The sequence below is a fragment of the Fukomys damarensis genome, unplaced genomic scaffold, assembly GCF_012274545.1.
Source record: "Fukomys damarensis isolate Sample0158 unplaced genomic scaffold, DMR_v1.0_HiC HiC_scaffold_32, whole genome shotgun sequence".
In the NCBI taxonomy this organism is placed as follows: domain Eukaryota; kingdom Metazoa; phylum Chordata; class Mammalia; order Rodentia; family Bathyergidae; genus Fukomys; species Fukomys damarensis.
The window spans coordinates 36171105-36183919 of NW_022900944.1; the positions used below are offsets into that span (position 1 = coordinate 36171105).

General features: G+C 35.8%; 1 protein-coding gene across 2 annotated transcripts in view; it reads left to right on the plus strand.

Annotated features, from left to right (window-relative positions):
* The window catches only part of Ap1g1 (adaptor related protein complex 1 subunit gamma 1), a 79618-nt gene that overhangs the window by 19340 nt on the left and 47463 nt on the right, over positions 1 to 12815 (plus strand). For both annotated transcript variants that reach the window (XM_010644470.3, XM_010644471.3), the window contains exons 3-4: positions 2266 to 2469; positions 11959 to 12083. In XM_010644470.3, coding sequence (XP_010642772.1) covers positions 2269 to 2469; positions 11959 to 12083 — 326 coding nt within the window. In that variant the 5' untranslated portion in view covers positions 2266 to 2268. The remainder of the gene's footprint in view (positions 1 to 2265; positions 2470 to 11958; positions 12084 to 12815) is intronic.

The following is a 12815-nucleotide window of genomic DNA, read 5'->3' on the forward strand; positions in this document are numbered from 1 at the left end:
AAACTATATATATAAATTTTTTTAAAGACAGGGTCTCGGCTGTATAGTTTAGGCTGGTCTTGAACTCATTATGTAAGCCCAGGTTGGCCTTAACCTCATGTTCTTAAGTGCTCAGTGCTGGGATTACAGGTGTGTGCCACTACACTTGGTTGATAATAGTGTCTTTTTTTGTGGGGGTACGGGGATTGAACTTGGGTTCTTGCGCTTTCAAGGCAGACCACCAAACCACTGAGCTAAATCCCCGGTGATAATAGTGTCTTTTGAAAAGTAAACATTTTAATTTTTTATAGCCTGTCTTACAAGTTTTTCTTTTATACTGTACTTGTGTATGAAATCTGCTAAGCCCAAGTTCCTGAAGATTTTCTCCTGTGTCTTCTTCTGGAAGATTTTTAGTTTTAGCCTTGATATTTAGGGGTTATCTATTTTGAATTAATTTTTTGTGTATTGTGTGAGGTTAGCTTTTTTTTTTTTTTCCTCCAGTATTTGGGATCAAACTCAGGACCTTGTGCTTTCCAGGCAGGTGCTGCACTGCTGAGCTACATTGCCAGCACTGTGTGAGGTTAGCTTTGAGGTTAATTTTTTCCCAAAAATAGATATCCAGTTGTGTCAGTACTATTTATTAAAACACTAGGCTTTTTCTATTAACTTTGTTGAAAATCAACTGAGCACATTAGTGTAGCTCTACTCTTGAATTTTCCAATTTGTTCTATTATTTTGTAAGTCTTTGCTTTTTTTTCTGAATCTGGGGATTGAACTTTGGACCTTGCGCTTGTGAGACAGGCAGCAGAACCACTGAGCTAAATCCCCTGCCCTTCTAAGTCTTTCCTTGCATTCAATTCCACATTATCTTAATTTCTTTAGCTTTGTAATAAGTTTTCAAATTAGTGCAAATTCTCAAACATTGTTCTTTTTACTTTACATGATTATTTGAAAGTTACAGGTTCATTATTATTTTATACTTAAAAATTGATCATAACACTAATAGTGTTAGAGATTGGTTTATTATTTTTTCCCTGTTCCATTTTCATTGTATCCATTGTACTGAGGTGATTATTGTTTGTTGGACAGATGACTACTGTTTCATGTGATAGTTGATTTTCTCTCATATTTTGTTGCATTAAGCTGTGCTTGTGATTTTTTTCATATGATACTTTGTGAAACTGTATTGAATTTATTTTAAATTTTTAATTGTACATATTTGTAGTATGTATGATTATACTCATTGTGGAAAGTTGGTGCATGTACTTCCCCCTGCCCTCCCCCTTCCATCACCTTCCATCTTTTGGTCCCCTTCCTTTTTGCAAAAAATGTATCTTGGGGCTGGGGGTTAGCTCAGTGGTGGCACGCCTGCCTCATAAGCGCAAGGTCCTGAGTTTGATCCCTGGTACGGGGTGGCGGGGGACGACTCACTGTTGGTGTATTGAATTTTTTTTCTTTAGGTTTTTTGAGACAGGTTTTTTTAGACCTCATTATGTAGTTGAGGCTGACCTTGAACTTGTAGTGACCCTCCTTCCTCAACCCCCACAAATGCTGGTATTACAGGCCTCCACTACTAAGCCCAGCTGGTATATTGAATTGAATGGTAGTCCTGTCTTTTCTAAGGCTAGGCATGAAGAGGCCTTTCCATATTGCCTTAAAGACTAAATAAAAATTTGTGTTGAATTAGTTCCTGGGATATTTGTGTATTAGTGATAGACTTTATATGGTGCTGTTCCTGTCTTAATCCCCCCGCTTTTTTTGTGATACAGGGAATGGGTGCCCAAGGCCTTTTGAACGCTCTGCCACTGAATTACATTCCCAATCTCAGCCCCCCTCTTTTAATTTTTTAATTTTGAGACAGGGTCTTATTTTGTTGTTTAGGCTGGCTTTAAACATTTGATCCTCCTGAGTAGCTAGGATTACAGATGTATACTTACCACACCTGGTCTTTGTTTTTTTTCTTGGTACCAGGGATTGAATTTGGTCCTTGCACTTGCAAGGCTGACAGTGGAACCACTAGCTAAATCCTGAGCCACGCCTGGCCTTATTTTGCTTAATGTAATTATTAGTCATTTTTTGTTTGTCACTTTTCAAGAAATTTGTTCAGTTGAGGGGTTTGCATGTAATACCTTTGCTGAAGCATAGCAAGCTTTGCTTCATTTAGCTAAACTAGATTTAACAAGTCTAAAATTCTTAAAAAACAGTCAGAATTTTATGTGGGAAGTTGTTGAATAGTTTTGGTAGCAAAAAAATGAACATCTCTATTTAATATCTTTTCATATCCAGAGGATGCCAGCCCCCATCAGATTGCGGGAGCTTATCCGGACCATCCGGACAGCCCGAACCCAAGCTGAAGAACGAGAAATGATCCAGAAAGAATGTGCTGCAATCCGGTCATCATTTAGAGAAGAAGATAATACATACCGGTGTCGGAATGTGGCAAAATTACTATATATGCACATGCTGGGCTACCCTGCTCACTTTGGACAGGTAGGATGGGCTGAGACTGCATCTGGCTAGTATGTTTTTCTTTGAATAACACTGTAGCTCAGAGGATGTCAGTCTTTTCCTAACAGGGAGGGAGGTATTTGATACCTTTATAATTTGGTCATTGTGGCACTAAGGGCAGGCTCGAGAGGGCAGACTGCAGACTTGGAAAGTCATGATTCTGCCATTAGTTATCCTTTCCAGTGAGAATCTTTCAGAGATTGTTTCGATGGTAGAAGTTAGTAAGATTGAGCAGGTTTAATTTGTAGATAATGGTTTTTCTGCCCGGAGACAGACTCAGTGTATGATGAACATTTAAGAGATTTTTGCCAAATGTTTTCTCAGTTATTTACTCTGGGTACAGTATTTTATGGAAAACTCATGACAGGTGTTAAGTAGTTGCTGTATAGTGGTAGCGTCTATTTTGTCCTAATACCTCATGCCTTAATTGCTACAACTTCATGCAGTGCAGGTCTTCCTGCTGATTCTGATCTTCCTATAAATATGTGTGTGTATATAGACAGTTTTTTTAATCTAGATGAATATATATTTTCTTTTCCTCTCCAGTTCCACCCTGCCTATTGTATCATACTATTTGTGTGTAAGAGTATCCTTTCCATTGATGTACTGTATAGCATTCCACTTCTTTAGATTTCCTAAAGCTATACAGTATTCTCTATAAAGTCTTACACATTTTTGGAGAAATGTATTCATAGGTTCTTTTCTTTTTTTGGTACTGGGGGATTGAACTCAGGACCTTACCCTTGTGAAGAAGGCATGGTGCCACTGAGCTAAATCCCTGGCCCCATTCATAGGTTCTTTAGAGCTCTTATTCCTGTCACAAATAGTATCCTTAAAATTTTTCATAATTATGTGGTAGACATATATAAATATAATTTCTTCATGTATATTTACCTAGCAACATTACTGCACTTGGATCTAAGTGTCTCTAGATCCCATTGTTTCCATATAGTAAATACCATTGCCTTCAAACAGTAGTAATGCTTTCTTCTTTTTCTATCGTTTTACATTTTATTTTCTTTACAGTCTACAGATATTAAAAAGAAATATTAAAAAGAAACAGTCATAGTAGTCATCCTTATTAAAACTTTAAATACTGTACATATTCTGATTAAATATGGTGATTTAGGTTTCAAGTAGATACCCTTTATCCTACAAAGCTGCTTTTGCATTATCTACTGAAATAAGAATGACGTTTTCAGTATTCTAATGATCTGTTTTCCTTTGCATGTCAGAAATAAACCTTACTTGGTTATGGTGGGGTTTTTTTCTCTTTTATGTTGCTTGATTTGCCTTTTTTTTTGTACTGGGTATCAAACTCGCGTCCTTGCTCTTGCAAGGCAGTGGTGGAACCACTGAGCTAAATCCCTGGCCCAATTTGCCTAATATTTTAACTTGTCTGTTGTCTTTAAAAATGTACTTCAGCTTGTTCTTCCATATTGTGGTCTCTATCATCTCACTTTAGAATGGGAACAGATCCAGGGTAAGAAATGTATAAAATAAGCTTGAAGCATTTGACTATGCCAGAAAGCAAGAAAGACTACAAAATTCACTCCAGGAAGTTTTATAAGTTACCAGAAAAGGCAGTTATCCCCAAAATGAGATAATTTATGCATTAGTAAGAACAATAATGCAATTCATTAAAATGTACCAAGCAAGTTTTGTCTTTTTTTTCAGGGGCGGGGGGAGGCAGGGCCCAAGGATGCTAAGCATATACTTTACTGTTGAGCTGCATATCTAAACAAAAATTTTAAGACTTCATTGTTCATCTTTGAATGGTGCTAGAGAACTAATTATTTCGAAAATTGTCAGTAGAAAACAATTACCTTCCTTGCCAGTGTTTCTTCTGAAGGAATTATCGATAGCACAGTGTTAACAGAGAAGTTCCTTTTTAGAACAGTAGTTCAGTTAAAAAATGAAAGTATGAAAGAATTAGAATCTTACTTTACAATCCCTCATGGTCTTCAGTGCCTCTAATGTCTGAGAGAGATAACCACCACAAAAAGTTATATACCGCTTGATGAAAATTTATACCCATCACCTAAGAAGTGATATATTTACAAAATCCAATCAAAACAAACCAAAAACTGAAAAACCTCCTTAGGTTTTTAAATGAGATAAACAGGATAGAAAGAGATGTGTAAGACTATTCATCTCACTGTTGTTTCTAATAGTGAAACATTGGAAACAATCTATTTGTCTTTAAAAACAATAGGAAGTTTATATTCACAAATAGGACACCCCCCCACATACATGTGTACGAGTTGATCAAATCTATGCTGAATGTTTAAATTTCAAATATTTATTATAGTAAAAGACACTGAGCATACATTCCTTTGCTTTGGACTCGTCCCGTTGCTCATAGCATTTTCTGAAGCAGTTCTGGAAGTTCTCTTTTGCGTCTTTATGAGGTATGATGAAAAAAATACAGAGAATGCTACTGTCAGATCTGGCACCATGTGACTTCTGGCTCTTCCCCAAAGTCAAAATGACAGGGAGACAGCTACAGCAGTGCAACCAGAAACTTCAGAAAGTGGCAAGAAGCGTGAGATAAGTGTTTTGGGGAGGGAGTTACATTAAAGATTAATGGCAATGACTTTTACTTAATAAATTTAAAAGAAAAAAGTTTTAACCTTCACTATATTTTTTTATCACACCCCAAGGAAAGAATAAGCAAATATGACTGAATTAAAGCTTCTTATGTTGATGTGGATAATACTCAGCAGGAACATGGTATTTATATAAAGTCTATAAGGTCACAAACCTTTTTTTCCTCATGTATGGAAAGAACATAAGGTATTTCAGTCAAGAATGATAGTTTTGGGATTTGGGGAAAAGAGGAGTAGGATTGAAGCATAGTATGAAGAGTACTTCAACTGAATTTGTAATATTAAAAAATTTTAAATAAATATGGCAAAATGTTAGTATTTGATAAAGCTGGTTGAAGGCTCAGTGATTTTTATGTAATTATTGTATATTTTGAGTGAAATATTTCACAATAAGTTTTCTCAAGAGGAAAAAACAGGATTCTCTAGGACTTGAGGTAGTTTTGGAGTTATTTTTCCTTTCCAGAAAGAGAAAAAAATAAACTGTTTATACAGATTTTATGTTACCTAGCTTCATAGTTATAAATTACAGCAAGATTGTTTTTTAAAAATGTATGTGTTTGAGGGCCAGGGATTTGGCTCAGTGGTTCTGCCTCCTGCCTTACAAGCGCAAGGGCCTGAGTTCGATCTCCGGTACAAAAAAAAAAAAAAAAAGTATGTTTGAATAAAGAAGAAAGTTATTTCCAAATAGTAAAATGAAATGAAATGGAAATAAAATACAACTTTTAAAAAGACCCAACTGGTCTCTTATAGATTGGCTACATTATAAAGTTCCATTGTTAGATGCAGATGTGCATTTGACCTTGTGTGAAACTGTTCTAAAAGCTAATGGAATGGAAGCAGCTTTTTGTTGAGCACAGCCAGATTAAACATCAGTGAAAGGCAATGTTTGTACTTGCTTCAGGAAAATGTAACAAGATTAGAAACTTGATAGTTTTTTTAAAAATTGATATTAGAAGTCATGTGGAAAACTGTGTAAAAATTTAAAAATTTTCAGTCTCTACCTCTCTTCTACTCCATTGGAATTTTCTGGGAGTGACCTGTATTTTGGGAACCCCTTCTACCCGACCTTGTATTTATTTCAAAGGTGCAGTGCTTTTACTCTCTTAGACTTGTTGCTAATGAGTAACTAGCATGCTTCTGGAATCAGCTGCTTAGAATAGTGACTGCCTTGAGAGTAGGAGTGGAGACATATCTGTTAAGTGCTTGTCTTCCCTTCTGTGGCTCAGTTACCCTGGTGATGCAAAACAGAAGCCCAAGTTGTTAAATAGCTTGTTTAAGGTCTCTAGATAGAAGCAGAGGTTGAGCTCCTGACTTTACCTTTCTCTGAATTTTTCCTTCTGTTCTTGACTGAAATTGGATATCCTTCCTCACTTGTTTTTCATAGTATTCTTGTGCATAGTTGTGTCATATATTTATTATTTATAGTCAGTGTTGGTTTTCTTATGTATACCCTTTAAATTATGCATCAGTGAGAATGTCTGGCACATACATTGTTTGGTATACCAGTTTACTAAATTAAAGGAGAATCCCTACTTAGGGGTCAAGTTGGTGGTAACTGTAGCATCTCACAATTCCAAGTAAATATAAACAAATCTGAGCGTAGGAAAGAGATCGTCTCAGTCCTTTGGGATGGTAGAGGAGAGGGAGAAGGTTGCTATGGAAAAGCAGGTACCCTTAAAACAGAAGTTAAGAGTGATGTTGACAAAGGAGAAATTTATAGATGAATATAACTCTGAGCAGAAAAACACAGCCATCGGGGAATTAAAGATTAGGAACAAACATACATTTTAACAGTCTCCTACCAGCATCTACAGAAGTTAAAGAATAGCATAATACAGGGCCAGAGATTTAGCTCAGTGGCACTGTGCCTGCCTTGCAAGCACAGGTCCTGAGTTCGATCCCCAGTGCAAAACAAACAAACAAACAAATAAATAGCATAATGCAGTAATTGTTCTGTGTGAATTCAGATTATGTAAAGGTTGACACCCTCCTCCCCCATTTATTGGAGTTGTATTTTCCTGAGACTCTAGTTATTCAACATAAAACTATTCTAACATTCAACCACTTTCTGGTTTTCTTTTGTTGGGGGGCGGGGAATATATGTTGTTCACCTTTGCAGGGGGAAACAATTTTCATAAGTTTTTTAAAAATTATAGTATGTTAGCTTTTATAGCCATAAGACCTTTCTGTCTGTAGTTTTTATTTGATTCCTTTCTCCCAGCCCATTATTATTTTCCTTTGGAATAGAAAATTAATTTTAAATTTTATTTTATTGTTTATTTTTTTCGAGATAGGATCTCACTGTGTAGCCCAGCTTGGCCTCATACTTGTGATCTCCTACCTTATCCTCCCAAGTGCAAGGATTACAGGTGTGTCCACCACATGTGGCTGAATCTAAATTTGAAGGATGCAAAAGGATTCATGATAAAATACTCTTTTCTATTCTTGTCTTCCTGTCACTTAGTTTCTCTATAAGTAACTGATGGTATCAGTTTCTTGAATATCCTTCTAGAGATACATTATGCATCTACAACCCGTTTTAACATACAGTTTGCAGTTTTCATTCATTAATCTGTACCGAAGATCAATATATAAGAATTCTCTTATAGCTGGTTTTGGTGGCCTACACCTTTAATCCCAGTAGGAAGCTGTATGAGGATTTTTGAGTTTAAGGCCAGGCTGGGCAATTTAGTGAGACCCTGTCTCAAAAAACAAAACAAAGGAAATACCAAAAACCTTTTCATAAAGATAATCTTTCCTTTTTTGTATTTTGAGACAGTGTCTCACTATGTAGTGGACGCTGGCTTTGAACTCATGACAATCCTCCTGCCTTAGCCTCCTGTGTGCTAGGATTACAGGCTTGTACCACTGTACCCGGCCAAAGAATCTTTTTTTTTTTTTGCAACTTCTTTGATATGCTGATGATGTATTTAATATAATGTTCTCTACACGTATGAATTGTAATTTATTAAGCTGGTACCTTATTAATGGACACTTATCTGCAGTCTTGCTATCTTAATTATTACAGTTGAATAATACCATTATTTTCCATATATGTGAATATAAGTGTACTGTAATTTTTTAAAAAGAGAATTGCTAAGTCAAAGGTTATATAAATTTGTAATTTAGATAGGTCAGATATTTCTATAGCTTGTGCCAGTTCATATCTTCACGCTGTTATAAAAAGTATCTTTCTGGTTTTGGTTCTTATTTCTTTTTAGGTAACTTTATTGATGTTTATTTTGCAAATCATATTCACATCTCAAGGTATAAGTCAGTGGGGTTTTAGGGTAAATTTACTTAGTTGAATTTTCATTTGTTTTGTGACAGGTTGATTTCCATTTTTGTTTTTGTTTTCTATGAACTATTTGGCCTGATCATTTTCCATTTTTATAATGGACCATTGATATTTTTAAAAAGGAGTTTGATCCGGTGTGGTGACGCAGTGCCTATAATCCCAGCTTCTCAAGAGGCCAAGGCAGAAAATTGCACATCCCAGGCCAGCCTGGACAATTTAGTGAGACCCTGTCTCAAAATGAAGAGGGATGGGAATACAGCCTACTGCTCCCTGGGTTCTGTCACCTGTGTGGGCGAAAATCAGTTTGTAGGAACCTGTTATATAGGATGTCATATCTATGAAATGACTTGCCATATATTTTTGCCAAGCTTGTCATTTGTCTTTTGACTTTGCTTATAGAGTTTGGAGTAAAAGTAAGTCTGCTGTTAACTTGATGGGATGTGAAAACAAAAGTGGGGACTGTTACTGTGCTTTAAAAGGGCCTACAGTATTTGCCCATGGGTTTTTGTTTATGGTTTTTGTGTCATACTGGGGATTGAACACAAGCTAAAGCAGCACTCTTCTAGTGAGCTCTGTATCTCCAGCCCTTTAAAAGTTTTACTTAGGGTCTAAGTTGCCAACTCTGCCTTGAATATATGATTCTTCCTGCCTCCTCCTGAGTTGCTGGGATTACAGGTATGTACCACGGCACTCAGTGGTTTTTCAAGTGGCTTTAACTGGAGTAGTATTACGGTGTGAAATTGAGATTTTGATGTAGGGGGCAGATATGCTTAATTGATTTTTTCATTCTGTTCTTTAGTCATGTAGTACAGTAGTGGGAAATTGTATTTTTTGGAGATTGCTACTCAAAAATAGAAGTCCTCACTTTTTTATCCTTATGATACCTTTACCCCATAGTGTTCATCTTTCCTTTTCAAAATTTGAAAAACTGAAAAACGTTCTTAAAGATAAAACATGGTTTCATTCTCAGTACTCTTGCTGGCCACCTGTGTGTGAAATGTAATCAAAGTTAATTCTCTTCTGGTGGGTATATTTTAGATGCCATCTCTAGCCATATAATCTTACATTTTTCCTTAAATTTATCACCATCATAAAAACATTTGCTTCTTCTTGAAACAGTCACTGCATAAATAGGGAATATTGTGAAGAATTAATTTGTTTTTTGAGGTAGGGGTCTATGTAGTTCAGGCTGGCCTCAAACTCATGGCAATCCTGCTGCCTCAGCCCTCTGAGTACTGGGATCACGTGTGCATCACCACACCCTGTAAAGAATTAATTTAAGTCCTTTTAAATTTTAGTTTTTCTTCCTAAAATGTACCGATAAAAAAAAGTGCCAATAAACTCAATGAGAGAAAAAAAATAAAACTGTTAAATGGAAAAAAAAATTAGTTTTTATTTTTGCTGTTTAGGTTTTTTTTCATTAAGTTTATTGGTATTTTCAAAGCAAACAATACAGTTACATTTATCATTGGGATCTTGTACCTTTATATGATATATCTTGGTTGTTTTTTTTCCCCCCATACACCTGTCCTCCCTTAACCTGCTTCACCCTTCCCTATTTACAAAGACTTTGTTTCCATTTTTTCTTTTCCCTTACTTCCTTTTCCCTCTTTGCTGTTTAGTTTTGAGGTGAGTTTTAAACAAGTGTCACAGCAAACAAACTTTTCACCAGTCACTGAAGATGTTTAGTGTGATTAAATTAAAATATGGTTGTAGAAATAGGAATGTTCCCTAAGAGTATATCATACTAGTTGATCTTAATAAAATAGTTTTGGATAATTTGTACAGTGCTTGGAGTTTGCCAGAAGCAAGACTTAATAAGGATGCTGGGCGTGGTGGCACACACCTGTAATCCCAGCACTTGGGGCCGGGGGCCGGCTGAGGCAGGAGGATGCTGTGAGTTCGAGACCAGCCTGGGCTACATAGTGAGTTCCAGGTCAGTCTCAACTATGTAGTGAGTCCCTGTCTCAAACACACACACACACACACACACTTAATAGGGATGGTATAAACTTCTGTGATACCTGATTGTTGGAACATTTTCTTTTGCTACTAAAATATTCATAGAATCATTTACGGGATGTTTGGAAAACTTTTAGTTTGAAAAAGAGTAAAATATTTGATACCATTTTGGCTTCTGATTTTCTCAATCGTCAGCAGACCTTGTGAAAATGATTTTCATCCACTTTTTTTCAGAAATTGTTTTTAAAACTTAAATTAAATTTTTAAAAGAAAGGGAAAAGTTGTTATTTAATCTCTTTTGATTTTACAAGGCATTTAATTTTGCTCTTTTTTCAGCACTTTTTTTCCCCAGCCTTTTTAAACTTTTTTTTTGGGGTGGGGGTACTAAGTCCTGCTAACCTGCTGTGTTGCCCAGACAGCACTTGAACTTGTGATCTTCCTGCTTCAGCCTCCCAGAGTGCTGGGAATGCAGACATGTAACACCATGTCTGGCTTAGATTTTCCTTTTTTGATTTTGGTTATTCTCCCTGGAACATTCTTTACCATGCTTATAACAATATAGTCAATTATCTGACTATAGTCTTTTTGTTTTTTAAATGCAGGTACGCAGAAAGAGCAATATTTAAATGGCTTGAGTTCTATTTGTGGAACTGCTGTACTTCCCTTAATTTTGGAACTTATTAGATGAATTCACAATGGAGAGTAATCTCCAGTGATCTTTGCTTCCTGCATATATAAGTCCCCTTTGGTGCCCCTTTCCTTAGGAGTCATGATTCTAAAGGGGAGCTTAGTTCTGAAAATTCTTCTTGGAGAGTTGTACTTGTATACACCTTTGACTACCACTGCTCTAGAGGAAATACTTGGCCTTTCCATGTTTGTCTAGATGGAATGATAAAGTATATCAAAGTGATTGTGACTTTCAAGAAAGGCCAAGTTTAACTACAAAGGACTCTGAAGCTCTGAGGAGTTATTTCTAACAGTTATATAAAGAAGAAGTCATATAAAACTTGTAGGTTAATTTCACTACTTTGTTTTCCCCTGGATTTTCGCCCCCATATTTGATTCTTAAACCCTCACTTCTCTCATAGTACTTGGTTCAAGTCCTAAATGTAGCTCTTTTCACATTATATTAAGTTTGCTTGTCTCCTTTAATTAATTGTACCTTTCTGATGTTTTAGGATATTGATGTATTTCTATTTATTGAGTTTTTTTGATTCTCAAATTAACCAGGCCTTGAAATTATGAGTTAGGTGCTCCTTTAATGTAAGATAGGAATTAAATTAGAAGTGTGATTTATTAATGTCTTACATTTGACTTGTTTGTGTGTGTGTGAATCTGTAGAATGAAGTTAAAACTCACGGATTATTTGGATGGCAAATTCTGTGAGATCTTGACAATATGATTTGTTCCAGAACTTGATTACTTTTAAGATATACGAAGGTCTTATGTCTTTGCTTATTCATTTAGGTAGTTTGATACAGATCTGTACTTTGGTTATCTTTGGACTGTGGGTTAAAAACATTGCTTTTTTTAGGTTGTGATAGCAAGTTCTTAATGTTCTTTTTTCTTTGCTTTGTGTCTTTTTTTTGTGCATGTGTGCAGTTGGAGTGCCTCAAGCTTATTGCTTCTCAAAAATTTACAGACAAACGCATTGGCTATTTAGGAGCAATGCTGCTGTTAGATGAAAGACAAGATGTCCATCTTCTCATGACTAACTGTATCAAGAAGTAAGTTTTACCTTCTCATCTTCTAATGACTACTTTTCCCTTTTCTGAATTTCTGAATATGGCATTAAGAGCTTCTATTTACTGGTTTTATATTTATTGTCTAGTAAGTACTGGAATTGCTCAGTTCAGTAGATTTTAGTATATGAAGAGGTTAAACAAAGAACATAAGTGATCAGTGAAATAAAACATGGATCTTTGTTGAAAACGAATTAGTAAAATCTAACTTTCTTATATTCCTAGGACTTTGAATACCACAGGTAATGAAACTTTGCACTTATTTAAAAATTAACATTATAGCTGGGTATGAAACCACATTCTTGTAATCCCAGCACTCAGGAGGCTGAGACAGTAGGATTTTGAGTTTTAGGACAGCTGATGCTATACATGGCAGCAAGTTCAAGGCCAGCCTAACTGCATACTGAGACCCCGACTCAACCCCCCCATTACCAATATATATTCTGATCACCTTTTAAAGGTAAAAAGAGAGGTGATGTTTGTTACTGGTCTAATCCAAGATTTTAGTTGCATGGAATTGTATATGTCTCTGTGAATTTTAATGTATAGACTTTTCAGAAACTCCTTGATAGCATAGATGTAGTCTAGATATGCTAGTTTACCTTGCTTTCCAACTCAGGAACACTTGCTGCATGGAAAAATTAGAGGATCTGTACAGGGGATTACCAATTCTTCCCAGTGCATCTCTTACAAGAATTCTGTTAGAAAACTACAGGA